Below are 27,827 nucleotides of genomic sequence, written 5' to 3' on the forward strand. Positions count from 1 at the left end.
GACACATAAAGTTTGATAGTGTAGACAAGGCTTTAAATACCGTCCTCTTCTCTCTCTCCTCTAAAGCGTCTTTCACACCGGCGCTGGCAATCACAGGTGTGAAAGACCCTTTACACCCTGCCCTTAAACAATAGACCTATATTTTATACAAAACATGTAAGTATTGTTATATAGAAATAACAAAAATCATTAGGCCTATCTGACATGACAATGTGGAAGCAAGGGCAAGCATCTAAACAATATGGAATCAAAAATAAAATTTATTTACTTCCTTTTAATATTTAAACAATAAGGAATAAATAAGTAATAGCATCTCCTATTATAAGTGAATACAATTTACGTGAAATACTTAAATATGTTTTGAGTTAAGTTAAATACTTAATATTTAAAGAAAATATTTCACTTATGGTGTGGTGAATACGGGGGTGAATACGGCCATAGAACCCTTTAAAAAATGACACGGTAAATACACAAATAAAAGGTTGACACTGTCCTTGAATTTTGAATTATACATTGAAGAGCCTGATATACATTAACATGCAAGCATTTTAATACAATTTAACTACAGTAATTGCATCACTGTACATAAAACGAAAAGAGTAAAGATACCGACAAAGAAAAAAAAGGCCCTTTATAGGACCACATGTGGACCTATAATTATTATAGGTCCATGGTTATACGTGATTTATTTTAACCAATACACCGTCTTTATACATTTTATCCTTGTTAATCATCTTATTTTTTAGAATAATATAAGTTAAACTACTGCCATCAATTATTTGAAGAAAGTCAATTTTTATTTGTTTAAAAACATCGGTTCATGCAAAACAGTCTATCAATTCTATTTCAGTATTACGCGCAAGCGCACAGCTTTATTCTCCTATTGGCCGATACACTGTGACGTCGTTCGTTCTCACACGTTTATTGGCCAAGAGTCTGCTGCTTTCTACGGCTTCACAAACACCAAAACGAGGACAACGTGACTACATTTTTAGACGGCGAATGTATTTTGTTGGTGCAATGCATACATTATAATTCTTCCTTAAATTGTCAAAATATTCAAAAATCATGCGTGAAATCGTTCATATGCAAGCGGGTCAATGTGGCAACCAAATTGGAGCAAAGGTAACATTTGTTTTTATATGCTTTCCTTTTGAAAGCTAGCCTCTAGGCCTAGCTTAATAGGCCTAACTAGTAGTAGGCCTAGGCCTAGTAGGCTAGGCCCTATTTTATAGGCCTAGGCCTAGGCTAGGCCCTATTTTATAGGCCTAGCCTAGCCCTCTAGGTAGGCTAGGCCCTATTTTATAGGCCTAGGCCTAGTTGTAGTCAACACAACATGACGAGACATGTCCAGTTCTGTCTGTTCTTGTTTGTTGTAATTGTGGTGTCGGGTGGGGTTGGAACATGTGATAACTGCCGACGTTCATATACCAATAATGGCGCAAAATTTGCAAATCACACTAGGCCTAGCCCTAACCTAGGGCCTAGTTGTGTGTCCAGCCTAGTAGTAGCAAGCATACACACTGACTAAATTCCGCATCTCGCACCACTGACTGGCTGCAAGCCCAGTACAGTAGGCCTAGTAGAGTATAGTATGTTTGTAATGTAGGTTCTCGCTTTGGGTAAATTAATGTAAAAAAGCTATTGTTTTAAATAAGTTAGATATTAATTATCTTTTACGATTTCTTTAATTGCAAATTTTTGTACAAACAGTATTTTTTTTATTCTATTTTAAGGAATGCATATTTTATGTTTTGTTTGGCGTTGTAGTTCCAAATTTTGGTTTTGGTTGGACAGAAATTTGTACAATTCAAACTAAATTATTTTGATAATAAAATCATTTTCTATCAATAAAAATTATTTTTACTTTCAGTTTTGGGAAGTCATTTCAGATGAACACGGTATCGACCCCACCGGTACATACCATGGAGACTCTGATCTTCAACTTGAAAGGATCAACGTCTACTACAACGAGGCCACTGGTGGAAAGTATGTGCCACGTGCTGTACTTGTTGATCTTGAGCCTGGTACAATGGACTCTGTGAGGTCTGGCCCATTTGGACAGATCTTTAGACCAGATAACTTTGTATTTGGACAGAGTGGGGCTGGAAACAACTGGGCTAAGGGGCATTACACAGAAGGAGCTGAACTTGTAGACTCCGTCTTAGATGTTGTACGCAAAGAAGCAGAAAGCTGTGATTGCTTACAAGGATTCCAACTTACACATTCCCTTGGTGGTGGTACCGGATCTGGTATGGGAACACTCCTCATCAGTAAGATCCGTGAAGAATACCCAGACAGAATCATGAACACATTCAGCGTTGTCCCATCACCAAAAGTATCAGACACTGTTGTTGAACCATACAATGCCACCTTATCTGTTCACCAGCTGGTTGAAAACACTGATGAAACATATTGTATTGACAATGAAGCCCTTTACGACATCTGTTTCCGCACATTGAAATTGACCACACCAACATACGGCGACTTAAACCATCTTGTATCTGCTACCATGAGCGGTGTCACCACTTGCTTGAGGTTCCCAGGTCAATTGAATGCCGATTTGCGAAAATTGGCAGTCAACATGGTTCCATTCCCACGTCTGCATTTCTTCATTCCCGGATTCGCTCCACTAACCAGCCGAGGTAGCCAGCAATACCGTGCACTCACCGTCCCTGAATTGACACAACAGATGTTTGATGCCAAGAACATGATGGCTGCCTGTGATCCACGTCACGGCCGATACCTCACGGTTGCAGCAATCTTCCGTGGACGCATGTCGATGAAGGAGGTTGATGAACAGATGCTTAACATTCAAAACAAAAACAGCAGCTACTTCGTAGAATGGATCCCCAACAACGTGAAGACTGCTGTCTGCGACATACCACCAAGAGGCCTCAAGATGTCTGCCACCTTCATTGGCAACAGCACAGCCATCCAAGAGTTATTCAAGAGAATCTCTGAGCAGTTCACCGCTATGTTCAGACGAAAGGCTTTCTTGCATTGGTACACTGGTGAAGGCATGGACGAGATGGAATTCACAGAAGCAGAAAGCAACATGAATGATCTTGTGTCTGAATACCAACAATACCAAGATGCCACCGCAGAAGAGGAAGGTGAATTTGAGGAGGAAGAGGAAGGCGAAGAAGAGGCATAAATGAACTTTAATTAACCTTGCACAAAAAAATCTTTCAATTCATAATAATCAGTTTTGTCTTCAATGTAAACAATTTTAATCAAATGTATGTATTCTTCAAGTATTTATTTGTTTGCAGAGATAATTTCCAAATTACCGTACTTAAACCTACTACAGTAGTAAAAATATTTTCACTTTAACAATCATTAGTTTATCTGAACAGAATATATGGAATAAATTTTGTACTCGACAACAATTTCTTTTTCGTTTTATTCATGATTTATCTCTGTTTGATGTCAGTAGACTAGTGAAATTTATGACATAGTTATGAGCGGCCGCCAGTACATACAGGCTAGGACCAAACGACTAATTTAACGATTGACGTGACGACGACCATGTTGGTAATGATACCAAGCAAGGACAGGGGGATAAAATGACGATCACAACGTTAATTGATTGAATTAATGATGACATCATCGATTTAAGTATGACGATCAGCGTTGAGATGCCATATCAAGAAGGCGAACAGATTTGAATGACAAATGTTGCTTACTTTGCATACAGAGAGAAGAGGACGATATTTAAAGCCTTGTCTACACTATCAAACTTTATGTGACAACAAAATGTGATGTGCCCATACATGACACTATGATGTCATATCACTACCATATTTGGGCACATCACCACCATATATGGGTACATAACATTTTTTTGACACATAAAGTTTGGTAGTGTAGACAAGGCTTTAAATACCGTCCTCTTCTCTCTCTCCTCTAAAGCGTCTTTCACACCGGCGCTGGCAATCACAGGTGTGAAAGACCCTTTACACCCTGCCCTTAAACAATAGACCTATATTTTATACAGAACATGTACAGGTAAGTATTGTTATATAGAAATAACAAAAATCATTAGGCCTATCTGACATGACAATGTGGAAGCAAGGGCAAGCATCTAAACAATATGGAATCAAAAATAAAATTTATTTACTTCCTTTTAATATTTAAACAATAAAATGGAATAAATAAGTAATAGCATCTCCTATTATAAGTGAATACAATTTACTGGAAATACTTAAATATTTTTTTAGTTAAGTTAAATACTTAATATTTAAAGAAAATATTTCACTTATGGTGTGGTGAATACGGGGGTGAATACGGCCATAGAACCCTTTAAAAAATGACACGGTAAATACACAAATAAAAGGTTGACACTGTCCTTGAATTTTTAATTATACATTGAAGAGCCTGATATACATTAACATGCAAGCATTTTAATACAATTTAACTACAGTACTATAAATTGCATCACTGTACATAAAACGAAAAGAGTAAAGATACCGACAAAGAAAAAAAAGGCCCTTTACTTTATAGGACCACATGTGGACCAATTATTATAGGTCCATGGTTATACGTGATTTATTTTAACCAATACACCGTCTTTATACATTTACTCCATGAAATAATCAATTATTTGAAGAAAGTCAATTTTTATTTGTTTGAAAAACATCGGTTCATGCAAAACAGTCTATCAATTCTATTTCAGTATTACGCGCAAGCGCACAGCTTTATTCCCCTATTGGCCGATACACTGTGACGTCGTTCGTTCTCACACGTTTATTGGCCAAGAGTCTGCTGCTCTCTACGACGGCTTCACACAAACACTAAAACGAGGACAACGTAACTAAATTTTTAGACGGCGAATGTATTTTGTTGGTGCAATACATACATTTTAATTCTTCCTTAAATTGTCAAAATATTCAAAAATCATGCGTGAAATCGTTCATATGCAAGCGGGTCAATGTGGCAACCAAATTGGAGCAAAGGTAACATTTGTTTTTATATGCTTTCCTTTTGAAAGCTAGCCTGGCCTAGGCCTAGCTAGTAGTTGTAGTCAACACAACATGACGAGACATGACGTCCAGCTCTGTCTGTTCTTGTTTGTTGTAATTGTGGTGTCGGGTGTGGTTGGAACATGTGATAACTGCCGACGTTCATATACCAATCATGGCGCAAAATTTGCAAATCACACTAGCCCTAGGGCCTAGTGTGTCCAGCCTAGGTAGTAGCAAGCATACACACTGACTAAATTCCGCATCTCGCACCACTGACTGGCTGCAAGCCCAGTACAGTAGGCCTAATAGAGAGTATAGTATGTGTGTAGGTTCTCGCTTTGGGTAAATTAATGTAAAAAAGCTATTGTTTTAAATGAGTTAGATATTAATTATCTTTTACGATTTCTTTAATTGCAAATTTTTGTACAAACGATATTTTTTTATTCTATTTTAAGGAATGCATATTTTATGTTTTGTTTGGCGTTGTAGTTCCAAATTTTGGTTTGGGTTGGACAGAAATTTGTACAATTCAAACTAAATTATTTTGATAATAAAATCACTTTCTATCAATAAAAATTATTTTTACTTTCAGTTTTGGGAAGTCATTTCAGATGAACACGGTATCGACCCCACCGGTACATACCATGGAGACTCTGATCTTCAACTTGAAAGGATCAACGTCTACTACAACGAGGCCACTGGTGGAAAGTATGTGCCACGTGCTGTACTTGTTGATCTTGAGCCTGGTACAATGGACTCTGTGAGGTCTGGCCCATTTGGACAGATCTTTAGACCAGATAACTTTGTATTTGGACAGAGTGGGGCTGGAAACAACTGGGCTAAGGGGCATTACACAGAAGGAGCTGAACTTGTAGACTCCGTCTTAGATGTTGTACGCAAAGAAGCAGAAAGCTGTGATTGCTTACAAGGATTCCAACTTACACATTCCCTTGGTGGTGGTACCGGATCTGGTATGGGAACACTCCTCATCAGTAAGATCCGTGAAGAATACCCAGACAGAATCATGAACACATTCAGCGTTGTCCCATCACCAAAAGTATCAGACACTGTTGTTGAACCATACAATGCCACCTTATCTGTTCACCAGCTGGTTGAAAACACTGATGAAACATATTGTATTGACAATGAAGCCCTTTACGACATCTGTTTCCGCACATTGAAATTGACCACACCAACATACGGCGACTTAAACCATCTTGTATCTGCTACCATGAGCGGTGTCACCACTTGCTTGAGGTTCCCGGGTCAATTGAATGCCGATTTGCGAAAATTGGCAGTCAACATGGTTCCATTCCCACGTCTGCATTTCTTCATGCCCGGATTCGCTCCACTAACCAGCCGTGGTAGCCAGCAATACCGTGCACTCACCGTCCCTGAATTGACACAACAGATGTTTGATGCCAAGAACATGATGGCTGCCTGTGATCCACGTCACGGCCGATACCTCACGGTTGCAGCAATCTTCCGTGGACGCATGTCGATGAAGGAGGTTGACGAACAGATGCTTAACATTCAAAACAAAAACAGCAGCTACTTCGTAGAATGGATCCCCAACAACGTGAAGACTGCTGTCTGCGACATTCCACCAAGAGGCCTCAAGATGTCTGCCACCTTCATTGGTAACAGCACAGCCATCCAAGAGTTATTCAAGAGGATCTCTGAGCAGTTCACCGCTATGTTCAGACGAAAGGCTTTCTTGCATTGGTACACTGGTGAAGGCATGGACGAGATGGAATTCACAGAAGCAGAAAGCAACATGAATGATCTTGTGTCTGAATACCAACAATACCAAGATGCCACCGCAGAAGAGGAAGGTGAATTTGAGGAGGAAGAGGAAGATGAACAAGAAGCTTAACTAAATTTTTAGAATGACTTATCTGCTTATGTTAAATAGTTAAAAGATGGAAAATTGAAATAAACGACTATTAAATAGGAAAATATTCTACTTCTTTTGTACTATTGAACTTGAGATTGATTGTGTGTGAATAAGTTGCTTTAGATTTCACCGACACTACAGGACATATAGACCGTTAAAATAAGGGCATCTAGGAAACTCGCATCTAGGTAACTGATATTTTTATACCAGAGATTCTAGTTTTCTAGATACCCATTGATTTCTAAACACCATCTAACTAATGCTAGTGTTGTACAAGTACGATTAACTTTTGACTTTACAAAGACCGATTCCATTCACTAAGCCTCAATGAGATGACTTTATAAACATGTAATTGGTTATCCGCACTTGGCGGATAACCCCTTGTTATTGTCAGGATCTTTTTTTTTTTTTTTTTATTTTTTTTCTTTTTTTTCTTTTTTCTTCTTTCTTTCCCAGAATTTTGTTGCGCGTGTATCTCTAAATCTTCTTAACATAACATTGTATAACTTTATCAGAAGATTGACCTCTATCTGAAGATGTCGTAATAAGGTTTTCGGTCACGTCCGAGTTGCGCAGCGTAAGTTACGCGCAAATTTATGAATTTCAATGATTGATCATAGAATAAAAACTAAAAGTCATTTTGTATTGAAACTTGGTGAAAATTTAAGTCATATTAAGCGCAAACTTTCTATGGATTAAAAATGGCAGGTTGTGCAGAAAGTTACGCGCGCACGCGCGTTTAAAATTTCAAAATGCGAAAAATCAACTTCTAATCAACTTTCTACGCGTTTCATGTCATTTTGAGCATTTCAAAAATTCCAACACGTGCGCAATTTTTTTACGCGCGCGTGCGCACGTAACGCAAAAACATCATTTTTTGGCTTGAATTTTGTTTTTCCTGTCTTTTTTTAGTAGATTTACCAACTTTCAAACAATTTCGACTAAAAATCACGTCATACGAGCACGTAGAATTGAAAAATTTGCGCGCGTTTTTGATGAAAAAGTTAAAAAATTCGTGAAAATTATGCCTTTTTTAAAAAAGTCATAGATTGTAAACTACGTGGTGAACTTTTTTAAAATTACATATTCTGGAAGTTGATTAGTTGTAGATTTCGAATCATGCATCGATATGGCTAACCGGACATTGTGACGTCATCGTTTGGCCACTCAAATATGAAATATAGGATTTTTGTCTCTTTCGTCATAGCTCGTCACATTTAATAGAGCGCATCTCCCCTTATCCGTATTCCATTGCCCTCTATTTTTTATATTGTCTAGGTCAATCAATTATCTTTCGCATGATTCACCATTTTTAAAATTTTTATGACGTCATCTTGTTCAAAAGCGTCAATAACTTTGGTCCCTTATTTTCACCTATTCTGAACTGTACGTAGTACATATACAGTATACAGTACATACTGTATATACTCAGACAAGACACAAAATAGAGAGCGCACTAACATTTTTTCAATGTCATTAATCGTTTTTTTTTGCGCGCAATATTCTAACGTATGACGTGCACGTGGCTTTTGCGCTGCGGATAACCTAACTCGTCCGTAGTGACGAGTTCAAATCTAGTTGAGTAAGTTGCTGTTGAATTTGTAAGAAAAGAAACTGTAGGTACATCAGTGTTCTCCAGAACCAGCAAGATTTGCCGTACCAAATTGACTCCAACCGGTATTAAAAATGGTGTAAGAAAATTATACATCAAACTAGTGGTAGGTTAGCCATTAACATCATACTGTATTTATCCACTTTGACCAAAAACAAAATGTATTTACCTGAAAAAAACTGTAATTTAAAGCAAAAAATGGTCAAATTGGCTGCCAGTCAATTGGTTTTTGGTTGAAATTAACCATTTATTTTGTCATTTTATAAGTAAAAATATTTTTTTTCCAACGGAAGTGATTATCTTTATTAAAACTACAAAATAACCTATCTAAAGTTTGATTTAATTAATCTTTATTTTTCATATTTTTGGGGGACAATACATCTTTAAAAACATTGATCAATAAACACAGGATATTAGTCGTCCTCCCCTAACCGTCGTGTTTCATAAATTCCCTAAAGTACTACTAGTACATTAACAACCAAAATACATACTACATTATGACATCTTTCAACACAAATAATTACCAAGCTCTTTTATTCATTCAACACAATTCAAATTATTTAACAGGGTATTATCATTTACTTTATTGGATTCATTGAATTTAATGAAACTAATTTATATTCTTGGTATGCCATTCAATCTAGTGAAAAAGTCCTAACAGGTTGAAAGTAGTTCCAAGAAGACCATGGTATAAACCGTCACAGCAAATCCTTTAAACCTCCCCGGGATACCTTCTTCTCAATTACAATATACTTCTGTTATTCTCAGCAATCATGAACTGGTTTCTGAAACAAAAAATAAAGAATCTTAAATACAGTATTGTAAAGTCCTTTATTAAACAATGCAAGCATTTCATTTTATTCGTCGACAAGTCAATGCTATGTCGAGTAGCAGTCTAGCTAGGTTAATTTTCATATAGTTGACATCTAGAAACGCAATTTTATGAACTTTCTACCACAACTTTTAACTTGTGGCACTCATACACACTCAAACTCAGAATGAATTAAATACATTCAGTATACATTTTATATTTATTGTTACATACTTTCTACTGGTTTTCCTTTCTCTAACTTTACAGCTTTGATCAACGATTCTTCTTGTTTTATTGCAGCATCTCTAAATTCAGGTTTTAAGGCTCGTCTGACATAGCTAGCACAGAGATTGGAATACCTGATATAGCTGCAGATAACAATTAAAAACAAATATACATTAATAGTTAATCAAAATGTCTAAAATGTAAACAAAAAAATGAAACAACATAAATTAATCGGTACTTTTGTCATTTTTTGGATATTTGTCTGACTCTAAACTTACATCATTGTAAACGAAATCAATTACGCTGTGGCTAAAGATACGGTACCGTATCCTAACTTCCGTTTGCTAAAGGTACGGTAAAATTGCATTACGTCATAATCAGCCAATGGGGTGCTGGTACGTGTGTGACGTCATCGTATAAGGACTTGGGATTTTTTTTTCATATCGCAAAATAAAAACAGTGATCAACCGGCGGCTTAACATTTTCTTTATGCTTCATTTATCGCTGTTATAAAATATCCCAGTCGTGTGACAAAAACTAAATGTAGCCTAGGCCTACGTCTGTTATTATTGATAGGCCAAAACATGTTGATTTTAATTCTAGAATACAGAAATTTACCTATAGCCTTGGTATATGAGTTTGTTTGCCAGACTGGGGCCAGCTGCATGTGTGCGCTGATTTCTGTGACTAAGACCTGGGGCTAGGCCTATTGTCTAAATCATAGTATTTGAGGGCCCCTTTATTGTCCGCCTTTGCTTTTTGTTTATGGTCACCATCTGTAAACAAAGTTTATTATTATTAAAAAATATAGGCCTAAATAGGCCATTTGGAATAAAAATAAAACCCTCATAGTAACTATGGACGAATGAACTAGACGCAACCAAAGAATATATATTCTTTGACGCAACACAATTTCCAACATTGAATTATAATTCCTTTACTTCTAATTTGGCTATCAACATATTTCTACTGTAGTGTATAATGTTGGGTGTATAATGAAATAATATTTGAGATTGAGTGCATGTTTTAAACGCTTTATGTACCGTCCACCAACCCATTATCTTGCTCTATTACTACAGCATCGACGATTCTGGATTCAACATTGCTAGGTCTAGGCCCTGAGGCTGAGTCACAGAATCGACATCAGCGCACACATCCATGCAGCCTGGCGCCGTCGATAGGAATTCTCTACAGACGCGATGTGAAAAAAAATCCTTATACGATGACGTCACACACGTACCAGCACCCCATTGGCGGATTATGACGTAATGCAATTTTACCGTACCTTTAGTAGACGGAAGTTAGGATACGATCCAAGTTGGCCCTAAACCGTCTCGGCCAAAGTCAAGTCGGCCCCAAGTCAAGTCGGCCTCAAGTCAACTCGGCCTCAAGTCAACTCGGCCTCAAGTCAACTCGGCCTCACGTCAACTCGGCCAAAAAATAATCGGTCAACTCAACCCCGTTAAAGTATGGAACGCAAAAAGTGCAAATGAAGGGATTGATAAAATAATATTTCTTCACAATTTTTTAACTATGAATAATTCTGACTTTTAATGAATATTATTATTTAGACAATAGGCCTAATATATTTAGCAAAAAAAAAAAGGAATTATTTCACCAACTTTCCTTTATTTACGTTTAATAAAATTTCGTAGCTGAGCCTCCCTGCGCGTTTGCCAGCTTTTTCAATATCTACAACTGCTACGTGTTTTCGCTGACCGGGGGATTCCCCTTTTTTAAAAACGCAAATCATGCACAAAAACGATGTACGATCACTTTTTCTATGGCCAAATGGTGGAAAGTAGGCCTCCGTCTTTGATTTCCTAAACGGTACCTACACGTGTTTTTTGTAACACGCGGGTACTTCTATTCATATCGGCAATGAGTTCATTTTTTTATATATTATATTTTTTATTTCTTCATTTTTTTTAAAACGTGGATAGTAGGAATCGTAATAATATTAAGCACTTTTTGCGTTCCATACTTTATTGTGGCCGAGTTGACCGATTAGTTTTTGGCCGAGTTGACGTGAGGCCGAGTTGACGTGAGGCCGAGTTGACTTGAGGCTGAGTTGACTTGAGGCCGAGTTGACTTGCGGCCGACTTGACGTGGGGCCGACTTGACTTTGGCCGAGACGGTTTGGGGCCGACTTGACCTGCACCCCTTTTTAGCCACGGCGAATCAATTATGCCACCCACCAGCACACTTACTTATTAAATTCAAATGTAAAAAATTGTAGGCCTTAATAAATATAGGCTATTTTTATAGATAGTCCTATTATTATTGTTATATTATAGGCCTAGATAAGGTAAATATAGGCCTAGCCTAGGACTAAACTAAATTAGTTAGTAATAATAATATTATTAGGCCTATATTATAATATAAATATTATAACTAGGCCTAGGCCTAATTATTAATTAGGCTAGCCTAGGTCTACTAGTACTAGACTATATAAATATTAATAAAGTAATTATGTATGCATTGTTATATTACGAAGAAATCTAGGCCTAGTATTTAGTGTATATCTAACCTACTCCGCCCGGTCGGCTCCGAGTGAGCCAATCCTGTGTTACTCGACTGTTTGTGTAGAATAGTAGCCGGCCACCACCACTAGGCCGGCCAAGTTAGAAAGACTTACATAAATATTAGCTTTTATACAATATAAAATAGCTTACGTTAGACCTGCTTGTCTCCATGCTGCAACCATCTTGAGATATATGTTATAAACAGTTTAATTTGTTCAAAATTTTACAAAAATGTATCTCAGATGGGAATGGAATTGAAGTCGTCGACGATGAGATCGAGGTCAGGCTAATCTTGATGACCTACACACACATCTATTTTAAAACGTGTATAAAATATATTGAAACAAACTTAGTTTATTTAAAATCAATAAAAAAAATCAATTTTTAAATAAAGATTTTTGTTATTTACCAATGCTCAGTCATTGTTTTACAATATTATAAATATATGCAAGTTAGAGAATACAATACAAATGTCAAAGGTTAACTCTATAATTGGAAAAAAAATGTTGCAAGAAAGTTTATTTACGTTTTTGAAAAAGAAATAGTATACTATTAACTGTTGAAGGTGATTAAGATATCATATTTTCATATTTACTTGGTTAAATATAGGTTCGTAATATTAGACTAGGCCTAGCCTAGGCCTATAGCATTAGTTAAAATTATGTGTGTTCCTTTCTTTCATTCTATAAATCTAAAAAACAGTAAACATCGTCACCATACCATACACACACAGAGTCATGAGGTGCTGGTGATGTCGTGTGGTGGTGGTCTGCAACTCCTTGTGTACGTTGATGCTTGTTTCATAATTCCCCATTCAGATCAGTTTAAAAGTTTAAAAAATCCCCTGGTTCAGTGGTTGTGGAAGAGGAGAGATCAGTGTGATGAGTATGCTAGCGAGCCTAGGTTTTATGTGCTGTTTAAATATTATTCATTTTATATGAAATTGAAAACAGACTCTCGCGTCTCAGACTTTATTTAAACAATAAATTTATATTTAATATTATAATTATTAATAATATATAAAGATTCTATGAATTTTTAACACTGTGTCTATATTAATTGACCTATTTATTTATTATATTGGCAGTCCCAAATGTAAAACTTGAGAACTACGATGCGGATGTTATATGTGCGTTTTTAACGATTTGCGCTATTTTATTTTGCTCAAATAAATATTTTGTTGCGCAATTTCAAATTGATCAATTTAGAAAAATGAAATATTGAGTGTGTCTAAGATAGAGGGTACTATAAATGTCTTTAAATATACATTGTAGATGGTGCTATTTAAATATTGTGCTTCAGCATAACATAACCGTATAAACATTGCCATTGTCTTAGTATATTAGACTTCATGATCTTTTTCTTTATTTGAATGTAGAGCAGAATGCAAGAGAAAACTAAAAGTAAATCAAGTTCATTTACCAGTCCATCAACTGTTAAAACCTACAATAGTGCAGCAGCAGTTATAAAATTCCGCAGTTCAAGCAATCCAAACAATCTTGTTGATTCTTCATCGGATGAAGACGATTTTGAGAAAATACCAACGCCACCGAAATCTTCAAATAATGGCAATATACCGGTAAAAGTTCAGAATGGAATGGATAAAGTCAACTCCCGGATTGGGAATACTGAAAACGACCAATCAGCCGGAAGGCAGTCAGGTAGAAATATGGATGTACCCACCTTGTCTGTACTCGCACCTCCTCCTGATTTTGTTGAGCATGCTAACCCAAGTTTAATGTTTCAAAAAAGGTTTAACCCCTTTACCAAGTTTCCACATATGGACGATGGCCATTTTGGTGACTATAACACTGCACAAATACTGAAGACTAACAACAGTGACATACTAGGTACGTTGCCATGTTTCCATAATGTGGCAAATAACCTACAATTGGAGAATTGGGGTAGTTCCTTTTTGGCACAAAAAGTATTCTTTTTATTTCCTTATGGATAGTGTTTTTTGTTAGTTTTTGGTTGGGTTTTTTTTGGCATGAATTTTGTTTGTATCAGTATCATGGCGCTACTGCAGTTTCGCACCACACTGTTATATTTTCGATTTCTCACCTAAACTTTCGTGTTTTACACTTCACAACATAATATTATGTAACATGTTTATACGATTCGACCACTTACGAAGTAATTTTTTTTAAATAACAATACTTTTCAAAACATTTTAAACAATACTGAACTCGCTGTCAACACACTGCAAAATGTTCGCCATCTTATATTTATCACTCAATTGCCAGAATTTATGCTTCATTTTACCCCAAAAATTGTAGAAACTATAGAGGGCAGTGTTATAAAATCCGATTACACATATATAGGCCTATTTAGTTTTGAAAAGCAAGAAATGTTTTCAGCTGGCGAAATAAAGGTTAAATTAATACTTCATTATTAGTATTATTATTCATATTAATGGTTCCTATCAATGTTTTATGTACGGACTCATATCGTCGCCGTTTTGATATGTACAGCTGGTTCTTTATAAAAACCACTCTTTGCAGTTTAAAAATAAAAACAGAAAATAAAACATACATTGATTTCTGGCAATTTTCTGATTCTAAAATGGCCACAGTTCGATCGAAGTATTCGCGAAAAAAGGAGCTGTTTTGAAAGGCATTTTTTATTGTGATAAAGGTAATATATTATTATTATTATTATTTATTGCCAAAAAAACCAGTTACAAACAAACAAAACACAGAAACTAAGGGAGTAGGCAGGAACCTAAAAGTGAACCTAATCACTATAACAAGAGTTCAGGTTCCGTACTCTCAAAGTAACAACAATGATATAAAATAAACTATATAAAAATATTTAAAAAACAAATAGACGAATCAACAGTGTCAACGGCTAAATCATGGGAACATGTTACATAATGGCCCAAAATTGTATGATGTGGGTGTGAGAAAAAAATTAAGCGAGAAATCGAAGATATAACAGTGTGGTGTGAAACTGCAGTAGCGCTGTATCATTTGGTCATGTGTAAAAAAGTATGTTTATAAATACCTGTATGTATGCTAATGTACTATGTTAATATGTGTGTTAATGTACAGTATGTTAATATGTGTGTTAATGTACAGTATGTTAATATGTATGCTAATGTATAGTACTATGTTAATATGTGTGTTAATGTACAGTATGTTAATATATGTATGTTAATGTACAGTATGTTAATATGTATGTTAATGTACAGTATGTTAATATGTATGTTAATGTACAGTATGTTAATATGTATGTTAATGTACAGTATGTTAATATATGTGTTAATGTACAGTATGTTAATATGTATGTTAATGTACAGTATGTTAATATGTATGTTAATGTACAGTATGTTAATATGTATGTTAATGTACAGTATGTTAATATGTGTGTTAATGTACAGTATGTTAATATGTATGTTAATGTACAGTATGTTAATATGTATGTTATCTATGTGGCCTGTTGTGCATTGAACAAGAACTATAACTTATATGTAAAGCTATTGCAACACCCAAAAAGTATTGGTTTGACCTAACGCCACATCATTTTGCATTTGTTGGGCTTATTATGCTTATTTTACAAGTTGGCATTTTGCTTTTACTGGGTTTTCATACTTTCTAATCATCTTCATACTTTCATCGTAATGTCAATGTCAGCTTTATTGCATTTTTTTCAGTTGGTTATCTAATTAAAATTATAATTTCTTTTCGTATCATTATTGCATATTAATTTAATTTTCATGAAGGCATTGCCGCATTTTTTTTAATGTTTGTATTACAGTAGTAGATTTTTTTTGTCAGTTTGTCTGTTTGCCTGCTTGACTATCCCATTCTTTTCAAAATTTACATATTATACATTTATATTCTATGGCTACCTGGCAAAACTAGACATGTCTAGTTGGTTGATGTTTTCTATCCATATTGACATAAACATTGACATATTCAATTGGAAAATCTTTGTCCCGTTAATTGCGACAAGCTCATTTATTGAATAGTTTAAAAAAACTCTGTAATAAATAAATACTTAACCGAATAACAATACTCAACTTCAAAGTCTTAAATATGTCAAATGGATACTGGTATAAAGCCCTAGCTGTCTACACTATCAAACTTTGTGTGACAAAAAATGTGCCCATATATGGACATGATGATGTCATATCACTACCATATTTGGGCATATCACTACCATATTTGGGCACAACTTTTTTTGTCAAACTAGTTTGATAGTGTAGACAGAGCTTTACAGTAAAAAAATGTTCATGGCTAACAATCAGAACCAGACCTTGGTCTGGTCTAGCAGATAATTTTAATCTGTTAACAACCCTGAATTTGAATGTAAATACTACAATACAGGTATTTTGTTCTGCGTACTGTAGGTCAAACAATGAACAACCAGCTAGAGGTTAAGCCACGTAATATAGATGAAATGAGTGATTCCAGTGATACCAACTCAATATTTTCGCTAGATGATACACAATTTGCAAACATCACAGATGAGGACTTAGGCCTGGCTGAGGACCACTTCTCTCGACCCGAGGTATGGTGGTGGCATAAATTTCCACAATTTTTTTTCTCTGGAGAATGATTTAATGAGTCAGAAATGTATAGACAATCTCATGCCAATGCTCTAATAACTACTTGTATTCCTAAATATCTGCATTGGATCAACATGAAAATTCCTCAATTTGGGTGGGGTTATATCAATGCTGTAAAAAATATAGTGGGTGGCTTGTATTCCTATGTGTATTGGATCAGTATGACAATTCCTCAATTTGGGTGGGGTTATATCAATGCTGTAAAAAATATAGTGGGTGGCTTGTATTCCTATATGTGTATTGGATCAACATGAAAATTCCTCAATTTGGGTGGGGTTATATCAATGCTGTAAAAAATATAGTGGGTGGCTTGTATTCCTATATGTGTATTGGTTCAACATGAAAATTCCAAAATTTGGGTGGGGTTATATCAATGCTGTAAAAAATATAGTGGGTGGCTTGTATTCCTATGTGTATTGGATCAACATGAAAATTCCTCAATTTGGGTGGGGTTATATCAATGCTGTAAAAAATATAGTGGGTGGCTTGTATTCCTATCTGCATTGGATCAGTATGACAATTCCTCAATTTTAGGTGGCATTATATCCAGGACCGATGGGCTTACAATTGAGCTGTACTAACAAATATCTAAAATATTATATTTTATGTACAGTATTATAAAAAATAAAATTGATTATTAACAATTAGTTAATGTTTAACCATCTTACACTACAGTTAGATTGTGTAAATTATTTAGTAGACAGAATAGTGACCTTTAACCTTAGAGATTGTCTATGCTTTAACCTTAGATCATGGTTATGAAATACTTAATTAGCAAATAATTATTTTACTGATATCTTGAAATCAATGACTCGGATATCATGTAAGGTGTTAGGATCTATAGTCAGTTTGATGTGTCAGGATATATACAGTTGTGTTCCTATTGATGTATGAGTCATCTGATTATGCACAATATATGAAGCAGAGTGTACATTAGCTTGAGGGAAAATATTAAGCTACATCAGCCGGATAAGTTGCAACATTAAATTTGAGTGATGCTAAAGTTGAAATATACTTAGATAATATAGTGAACTAGTATTATATCTCTATAGTTGAAATCTAACTGGTGGAAAACCCTAATAAAATGTACAGTTACCTAAATTGGTTTTCCACTAAGTTCTGCATTATAGTGTAAAAGTTACTGCAGAAAAAAATTGAATTCCAGTGGTTCCTTTTCCTTCTATTGAATTTCAAATTAATTCTCAAAACCCATAAATTTGGGCTAACCTGAGGATGTCAAATCCTCGGAAAGTTTTTTGTACTATTTGTCATCCATCCAAGGTTTTCAAAATTGTGTCCAAGATATGGTTCAATTTTTTCTAGTTCATAATTACATTATTCTTCATCAACTACTATTTAAGCGTAAAATAGAGCAGAATATACATCATATGGGTAGGAGGGTATTATTAATACATGGGAAGTAAATAATGATAATAATTAACAAGGTCGTTAGAAGTAGGTCTGAGCATGCCCATTTCTGATAAAAGTCCAAATTTCGCAGGATGTTCAACGTACTTATGACCTTAAAATTTAATTATTTTGCCAAATCTAATGGAATTTTGCCAGAATTACAACGAAATACTTTATAAGGTACCATTATTAACAATAACGTTAACGCTTACGGTCGTGGCATCATGGCGCTGTGTAAAGGATTTTTATGTTACAAGACAGTATGGTCTCGTCCAGTGGTCAATTGTCCAGTTAATCAGGTAGAACATAAAAGTATAATAGATTAATACAATATTTTTTTTACTATTTATTATTATGTGAGGTTAGTTTAGATATTTCTTTGTAAGTTAATTAGAATTAAATTTTGTAGCTAAAAGTATCAGAATCATCAAGCAATAGGGAGTGTTGTATGATGTTTTTTTTTATTCTGTAGACCATCTCCTCCTGGATAGCTTTGGTAGATGAAAAAAAAATGTTTCTAAATGTTCTGCCCATGTCTTTATTCTTTTCAACTGAATTACTGTTTTTGCTTTGACTTGGCTAACTATATATCGTATAGTGAATACTCATTTAATATTAACGAACAATTTTTACTTTGGATTTAACCATGATTTACCCATTTCACTATTTTAATGCATTTTCTCGAGACCTACTTATCCAAAAAACTTCATTTTTGTACAAGAGGCAAGAGTTATAATTTGTGATTTGTAATTTTAAAACATAATTTGATTTGATGTACAGGATGTTTGATACAAGTAGTTTTAAAAAACCTATTTCTTTTCAAATTCACTCATTTGTTTTTGGCGTTGCTGAGCCATTATACTATAGTTGAAAGGCTGGTTTGTACATAGCCATTACACTCGCATACACACATGGTTGTATTGAAATTTGCCTAATCACACACAATGTATATTATGAAATCTTATGTAGCGGAATTTTACAGTATGCGGAGTGCCCTTTTTCTAGTTTAGTCTGAATTTGTGCTGGAAAGGTCACAAACTGATATTAGTTCACATTCTTTTCATTTCAAAAGATTTTTTTTTTCAAATAAAACACAAGAGTAGCTTTATTTTACTGCTCAGTGTGTCTGTGGTTATTGTACAATTTAACAGTAAAAAATGTGTTAATTAATTCTGAAATCTAAAAAAAGAGTATCAATAATTGGAATGATGGAATTTGTTTTTGAGCTAAACTTACGCGAGGTAAGCCGATAATTAATTTCTTTTGCCAAGATAGTTAAAAGAAAACACTATTTATTATATTAATGCTCTGAAAAAAGTTTGTATTTATAGAAGCTCATTTTTAGGCCAAGATATTTACAACAACTGTGTAGGAATTCAGATTCTCTCACACTCAGTATTTCCTTTTTCGCTGTGTGGACATGATCTTAATACTATTAAGCTGGGCTGTGTGGACATGATCTTAATACTATTAAGCTGGGCTGTGTGGACGTGATCTTAATACTATTAAGCTGGGCTGTGTGGACATGATCTTAATACTATTAAGCTGGGCTGTGTGGATGTGATCTTAATACTAGTAAGCTAGACTGTGTGGACATGATCTTAATACTAGTAAGCTAGACTGTGTGGACATGATCTTAATACTTGTAAGCTAGACTGTGTTGGCATGATCTTAATACTAGTAAGCTAGACTGTGTGGACATGATCTTAAAACTAGTACAGTAAGCTAGACTGTGTGGACATGATTAATAGTTTTTAAAGCTGGGTTCTGTGGACGTGATTAATAGTATTAGGCTGAGTTCTGTGGACATGCATTTATCTTGTAAATTGTATTGTTTTAATATTATGAAAGAATGCTTTAAAAATATGAATAATTCTACTTCAATTTTTAGAGAATGGGATTTTTTCAGATTTATTTTTCCCCTATTTTACCATGTATTTGTTTTCTTCTGTTTGTTATTTTGTTGTTATGCAGGATTATTTTGTTTGCAATAGCATGCTTGATGTGTTTGTTGCTATGCTGGTTTCTATGTAGTTAGTTTATCTTTCAGTTCTATGTAATTTTCAAACTTTAGACTGTTCATGTTTGACATCCTGATTGTGTTGCTTGCGTACACAATGTTATCTTACCGGTATTTTAAATAGTGTAGATGCAACCATAGGAACAAAACAATAAAAAAAAACAAGCTAGACAAAAATATGAATTTATTTAATAAATACTGTATTTAATAGCACCCATATATTTATATAGTCCTTGAAAAATTTATGGATTGATTCTAGTGAGGATTAGGGTGCCTGAACCAATCTGAACATTTTCTTTTGGTAATTAGTAAAATAATGGTTGTATGGCTATTCCAACTGCTCATGCTTATATTTTTTCGCAAGATTTTGTAATTTATCTGTGTACAAATTAGAATAGAATCGGTATTAAGAGGACACCTTTAAAACTAAATAGTGGTGTCCCCTGAATAGTGGTGTCCCCTGAATAGGGGTGTCCCCTGAATAGGGATGTCCCCTGAATAGGGGTGTCCCCTGAATAGGGGTGTCCCCTGAATAGGGGTGTCCCCTGAATAGGGGTGTCCCCTGAATAGTGGTGTCCCCTGAATAGGGGTGTCCCCTGAATAGGGGTGTCCCCTGAATAGGGGTGTCCCCTGAATAGGGGTTGGGTGAAGTCCTCATACATTTCATGGTAAAGTAACTGCTAAATATGAATTTCCCAAAGGAGGCGTTCTAATTGTGCGTTGAATTATTTCATTGTAAAATGGATCATCATGATGTAATTGTATGAAAGGATAACATTATAATTGATTGATTGATCACTTGATTTCTGAATAAAAATTCGAACAATACAAAACAGAAAATCACACTAAAATAGGATTTTCTTTTATTTAGTGAAGAGATTTGAAGATCGTAACATAGTTCGTAGTACACATAACAAGATCATTTTCACTATTCAAGACTCTTATTCTAAAACCATAGACGCACTTGCGGATATGTTCAGCATCTCTGGGGTTTTTTTTTTCAGGGTTTCTTTGGATACAGTAAAGTTGAGGAGTTGGAACTTGCAATTGAAAACTGTAAAGTTATGCTGCAAAAAAGTGATGAACACTCTGAACACAGGAGGGCGCTCGTCAACAAACTTGTACAGCTTCGCATGAAACTTTTAGAAGTAAAGGTAAATATATCTTCTTTTATTCTTTATAAATGTAGCTATGTAATTGTAATGGAGTAAACTCTCCCAACTCTAGTCTATGAAATCCAGAAACTCTTCCAAAACCTTTTCTTGAGGCCCAGAAAGTCCAACATTTTTACCAGTAATTACACATTCTGAATACCAGACTTTCCAGAAAACCAGACATATTAGGCTAGCCCAAAGGTGTCTGGTATTGGGAGAGTTGACTGTGTTACATTGCAGAAGTTGTTAGAGGGCGCTATACACATAATTTCAGCCAGGAACAAGGTATACATTGGTTTTTTAATGATTAATCAAGAAGGATATGTGGGTGTATTTAAATATGAATATTCATCACAGCAGATAAATGAAAACAGTTGAGAAATAGTGTCTCATTAAAGGTTTGTATGAGTGAGACCCATTCAGTATTGAAATGAAAATCAGTTTTCTTATGAAATGTATATGGAACCATTAAACCATAAGCTATTTAAAAGAAACAAAAAATTATTCCAGATTTTCACAGATATATTGTCCTCCAAAATCGTGAAAAATGAAGATTTATAAATCAGACTTTGAATAGACCATTTTACAGTTTTATTAAAGCTAATCACCTCCCGTTCCATATAGGGGAAAAATGATAAAATAAACAGTTAAATTTAACCAAACCCCCATTGTCTATCAGACAATTTGGCTATTTTTTTCCTTTCAATTACAGTTAGTTATCTCAGTTAATTATTTTTTTTGGGTGATCCAATTTTTGGTCAAAGTGAATAATATGTGACAATGACATTAAAAAGGCATATTCAACAACAAATATGTTAAAATAATTTTTTTTTTATGGAGACAATATATCTTTAAAGTTAAATTAATATAAACCGTTCAAATTTTTTATTTCTGACTACTATACTATATGAACTAATTCCCAAATTTTAATCTAATTACAGTTACTAAAGTTACATAATTTACTGATTCGTTAAAGGGACCTTAACATTGAAATTGAAATGTCGAATTATCAAAACTTGTTTATTGTTGTATTTATTTGTTTGGTTGTCATGATTTATTAGTGCCATAGTTACAACTAATACTGTGCATTGTGAATTTATCAGCAAATTGTCAACAGTAATGAACTAGTCCAGGGATCATCTTGGAATAGTATTCCAGGATAATTATATGTTTAGGGTGTGTTTTAATTACTGTACAGGGGAAAAAAACGGATTCAAATATATTTGTTTGTTTATAATAATGAATAATTAACAATACGATCATTTAATCAAACATATTCATAATTTTTGTTTTCAATTTAGATGGATAATCATGTACTAAACATGAAATATATAATTTTTTTTTTAAACAGTTCTAAATACCATCTATTCAAATGCAATAAACTATTTCTTTATCAATTTGTTTGCATTGAAACTGAGAGTCTACTACTTTGGTGCCTTCACATAGAAACCAAATCAAAAGTTTTTTTGGGGTTTTTTCGTTTAGTAAATTGGATAAATGGTTTACAGTAGAGGTGTGATGTAATTGCTCCTCTTCACCATGGATCTATCATTTTACACTGCAGCTCCATTTTACCATTTAATTTCCCTTAATGAATTTATAGGTCCATGGAATAAACAAACATATTTTGAATTTAAAAAACTGAAAGAGGAAGTTATCTAAAGAAAACACAACAATGATATGATCGTGAATAGAACTTGTTTGTTTATTAAAACGTTGTTTAGGCATTTTTATTGTATACATTGAATGAAAAGGACTCAAATGAGATACTGTACTTGATAATTAGCAATTCCAACATAGATATTCGTTTTATGAAAAAGTGAGTGTGCTCATAATGACTGGATTTTAAGAATGTTGATGTTTAGAGCCCTGTCAAATAATGCAAGAAGGCATGGAAAGGAAGCAATTCATGGAACCTTTGGGAAGTCCACGGATAATCTTCCGGAAGTGCTGCAATAATGAAATACTGTTTTTAATGATCATGGATCTTCTTTACCATGGAAATAATAGTTTGATATGTCAGGAAGTGAACAAGTGAACAACTTGCTAATAGGCAGAGCTCAAGTTCATACCAGCTGAATGAGTGACCTTGTTATAGTTAACACTTAACTTGAGTAAAGAATAATGAGTGCTAGTTAAACAATGACTGTCACCTCACCTCAGCATTTGAATTATATTGAAAATTAGAATCCTTTTTTAACAGTTTTGACAAAAAGATGAAAAACTGATCGAGTTAAAAAACGTAATTTCTGCAAATGTTATGGAACATATTATATATATATATATTCAACAAATATACCTAATTTTACCATAATAATAGTGTAATAAAAATGAACAAAAAAGCTGTATTTAAACCATTTTCCTCAAATCCAAATGGTTTAAAAATTAAGGTAATTTTGTTTTATCTAGCTGAAAATTATTCGGTATTTAATAATTTATATATTATCATAAGAGCCATATATTGCCATGGTATGTCGAATATCAATTCACATATTTATTGATTTTTCAGGTCAGGTACCGTACTACTGTAACGTTAGTTGTAGTTAGATTGTTTGTAGGGATCTTGTCATGATATTTGTTTCAAATTGAAACTTGATATTTTAGGAGATGTACCTAGATATTTTGCTTATGATAAACAAGATGAGGAGACTGTTTAAATAAAAACCGAAAGTACAATAGCAATGAAATATTATATGCCAACATGTCTGGTACTACATACAATAGAAGAAACCTCTATTCAGGGACACCAACAAGATTGACACTTTCTTGGGTCCCACCTTATAGTGTAGGCTCTACTTTATTTCAAACAATGTATCATTATTGATACATTCAATAGTTTGTCATCCATTGCATTATTATTTTTTTATATGTACAACATTTTTATTTAATTTGTATTTATTGTACAGTATTATTTTAGACTTTTATTCAACATAAAATCTTTAAAATCCGAAAAGACTGTTTATAATTTATCACAGACATACCATATTAATTATTGAGAGATGTCTGTAATATACCACTTGGCATGTATACAATCATATACCGGTAGTACACCACATCTGTGTTGCAGACTTTTGCAATTCTATCATTTTTCAGGGATCAACTCATATAGTCATATGGTTTAGGAAAACCTTCAGAAAAACAAAAACAGCATTTGGAAAACATGTGTTTTCCATCATTTAAATCATAGATTATTTTTCAAGTTGAAAATTGATCTATGTAATCCTTGGATTATTTATAAATTTCATATTATCATTGACCTGCTGTGTTAAATTTAGCTATATTTCACACTTTTATTCAAATTAAGGCCAGTGGGATTTTATTTCCTATGAATTTATGAGAATATTTAAGTAGGATTATTATAAGATATGATTATCTAATCCAAATTAATCCTCATATTTTTCTAGTATCCTGAATTTTCAGAATATTCTTAAATCTTTTTATTAATTGCGCAGCATGCTAGTAGTTATCATCTTGCAAAAGTTTTCCTAAATCCAGATAATCCAAAAAAATGGATTCAAATTTGATAAATTCAGATTATCCTAATTGTCTTATCTTTCAGTATCCTGAAGAAGAAAATCCAGGTATTAAAGTGATAGTGGGACATCGCTTTAAAAGGAAACACGGAAAGGGTGTCAACCCTCAATGTGAGAGGTGTAACTCACTGATATGGAGGCTACTGCAGTCATGGTATCGGTGCATAGGTAAGGATCCACAATTTCATACATTTTTACATTTTTCATCATTTATATCTAAATCAATACTTTCTTTTACATCATTGGAAGCATGTAAAGCTCTCTATCAAACTTTAAGTGACAAAAAAATGTGATGTGACATATGGGCATAATGTTATATATATATATATAACTACCAAATTTTAGCACATCACAGAACTTTAGTCAATGTTAGACAGACTAGTAAAGAAGCATTGCAAAAGACACCACCAAGATGGCGGAACAGACTCTTGTTTGTCGATATGTCAAGGCGTGCCATAACTCATACTATTACAGACAATAATTTTCAGTATTATTCTTTCATTTCCAGAAAAATACTGATCAAGTGTCCAAAATGGTCAAATTGCATATAAAAAACATGTCAACAAATTTTTTTTTAAATACATAATAATATGGTTTTGGGGATAAATCACAATAGACTTTGGCTAAAATCATAAAAATGGTAATTGTTCATCCACCCAAATTAGGCACTTTGAAGTGTGTTTATATTAAAGACCATAAAACACTAAAAGACTGCAATTTTCATAGGGTTTACGTTTTGTACGCAGATAACCTAACTCGTCCTGAAGACGAGTTCAGATCTAATTATTGTCTTTATAATTTCAAAGACAATGCTTGAAAAGTTTAATACTGGTTATAAAATTATATTATAATGGTTTAGGTCAATGTTTTCTGGAGATAAATGTAATGGTAGTACAGTAATAACATCATCAATAAATATCTTCAAAGTACTATAAAATGACAATTCTTGTGGGAGGAATCTCAGGAGATGCAAATAAAACAAGGAAAAAAGCTAAATCAAAACAATAAATATATCTTGTGACAATAGCCATTCATTTTTATGACAATTCAAGAACTTTAATTGTTATAAACCAAAGAGCTGCATAGACAGCGTAGATAGGAAAAAAAATCAAAATCAAACAAGTTAAAACTGCCTCAGATATACATTTATTGTTACGACATTTCGGGCATAGCTTATCATGAGGTAAAGAGAATTTTATTAACAAAAGATAACATATATAAGTCACAAAATATTACATAATAAAACAAATCAGCCAGTCAAAGATGTTAACGCCTCCAAACACTATGGGGTACAATGCAGACAAAGTTTCTTATAAAGCAGGGAATTTAAAACAAAATACCCTAAACACATAAACTTCAAGTGTGAATAATTGTTAACATGCGAATGTTTCTGGAAAAATTAATATTTAATTTTTATATTCAAACCATCCATCTCTTGAATATTTTGATACTTGTGGAGTAATATTAAGAATATCATTTCCATCTTTTAAATTTGTTTGCTCATTTAATATAAATACATGCTGCATTACTACATCATGCCATACAAGCTGTTTCAATTTATCAAAAAAATTCTACAGTCGATATGTTATCAGAATTCCACTGTCAAACTAGTAATATTAGTCATCTACTTCATTAACATAGCGCTATCTGTCTGTCACTAATGACTTTTCCCAATTAGGACCAGATTCTGTAGAATTTAGCTTAACTTCATTAAACATTTGACCTGGTTTTCGATGTTTGTTTGCAAAATTAGATAAAATTATCATAATTTGTAATTATTATAGACAATCTTTTGTAATTTTGATATAATATTTTGTCTGTTTTTGTAATATTGATGCTTACAAATCAGACATTCAGATATTTTAATATGCAGACCTGTCCTGTGCAAGTTAACTTAACCAGCAGTTTATAACATGTTTGTAATTTTCACTAGCTAGCTATCTTTTTTAATTGTCTGTGTATAATTTATTAACGGGCCATTAGCATACCATGGAGTATTCTTCTGCTGTTTGTTTTTCAGTCCAGTAGAAAAGACTGGTTTCCTGTTTGCTATAAAAAAAAACAGTTTGGTTTCATAAAGTTTCCCTCAAAAGCATTGCAGGACATAGATTATCCTGTTTAATACACGTTTTGAACAGAATAATTCACTACAGTAGGGCCCACACACATGGGTACTGTTGGGGTTCTGTGAAAGATCAACATTCTCCAAAATGTGGATATATTTCAAACTCAAGGTATATTATTATCATATGAGAAGTAGGAATTTTCCTTAAAATCCTCATTCGTAATTCTTTTAGCTGTAAGAAAGTATATTAGTTAGCTAATGATGATAGCAACTAACGTAATAATAGTAATAAGTTGTACAATAGACCTAATGCAGCATTGAAATAGTTTCTAAATTATTGCCAACAATATTTTAGGCAGATGTTACATGTTATTATAAAAGATTCTATAAAGAAACCTTTGTGGTTTGATAGTTAAAGATGTGCTTGTTACTTCCTGAAATAGCTGTACACTTCCTGTTTTTAACCTTTAACCTCTACCGCATCAAAACACCTGCTTCTGGATTTTTATGGTAAAATTTTTTTATATTTTATTATATTTTTCTAAATTATGAATGTTATATGAAATAAGATTAATTAAAAATACAGTAGTTACATTTATAAATTGAGAGAGAGAGAGAGAGCTCCATCCTTCCATGTGTAATTATCTCCCTAAATACAGTCTGTCAATTTATATGTACACAATGGTATTTGCCAATTATCATAATATCTATTTTTATCTCTAGTGTTGTACATCTACCGGTAAACAAATTATTCATAATTACCAAAGTGAGAAAATCAATTTAAGTCTGCCTCATTACCATGTAGAAATTGCTTGGAACGAACTGTTAAATTTTAGAACAGTGGGGCTAAAATGAGGTATTTCATTTAAAAATTCATCAAGACCGTAGCCAAGGAGGTTTGTAGGGTTCAAAATAAGATAGAACCCCCCTTTCTCCTGCAAGACCAGCAGCGGAGTGCTAGTAAAGGGTCCTAACTCATAACATAACAGGCAAATTATTTTCATTTATAGGCTTGGCCTTAAACTATCTTTTCTT

The 27,827-nt window shown here is 33.7% G+C and overlaps 3 protein-coding genes across 4 annotated transcripts in view; all 3 read left to right on the top strand.

Annotated features, from left to right (window-relative positions):
- The first annotated feature begins 976 nt into the window (after positions 1-976).
- Positions 977-3,384, top strand: LOC140056208 (tubulin beta chain-like). Its single transcript, XM_072101503.1, has 2 exons — positions 977-1,125; positions 1,874-3,384. The coding sequence occupies exons 1-2, from the start codon at positions 1,069-1,071 to the stop codon at positions 3,155-3,157; spliced, it is 1,341 nt and encodes a 446-aa protein (XP_071957604.1). The 5' UTR covers positions 977-1,068; the 3' UTR covers positions 3,158-3,384.
- Positions 3,385-4,797: 1,413 nt separating this feature from the next.
- On the top strand, positions 4,798-6,928 carry LOC140056098 (tubulin beta chain-like). The gene is made up of 2 exons (XM_072101350.1): positions 4,798-4,958; positions 5,560-6,928. The coding sequence occupies exons 1-2, from the start codon at positions 4,902-4,904 to the stop codon at positions 6,841-6,843; spliced, it is 1,341 nt and encodes a 446-aa protein (XP_071957451.1). The 5' UTR covers positions 4,798-4,901; the 3' UTR covers positions 6,844-6,928.
- Positions 6,929-12,515: 5,587 nt separating this feature from the next.
- Positions 12,516-27,827, top strand: part of LOC140056430 (differentially expressed in FDCP 8-like) — a 29,683-nt gene continuing 14,371 nt past the window's right edge. The window contains exons 1-5 of one of the 2 annotated variants that reach the window (XM_072101797.1): positions 12,516-12,602; positions 13,416-13,698; positions 16,392-16,552; positions 21,045-21,194; positions 24,754-24,895. In XM_072101797.1, coding sequence (XP_071957898.1) covers positions 13,422-13,698; positions 16,392-16,552; positions 21,045-21,194; positions 24,754-24,895 — 730 coding nt within the window. In that variant the 5' untranslated portion in view covers positions 12,516-12,602; positions 13,416-13,421. The remainder of the gene's footprint in view (positions 12,603-13,415; positions 13,699-16,391; positions 16,553-21,044; positions 21,195-24,753; positions 24,896-27,827) is intronic. The other variant, XM_072101798.1, reaches the window with a different exon arrangement.

The sequence above is a fragment of the Antedon mediterranea genome, chromosome 8, assembly GCF_964355755.1.
Source record: "Antedon mediterranea chromosome 8, ecAntMedi1.1, whole genome shotgun sequence".
Lineage (NCBI taxonomy): Eukaryota > Metazoa > Echinodermata > Crinoidea > Comatulida > Antedonidae > Antedon > Antedon mediterranea.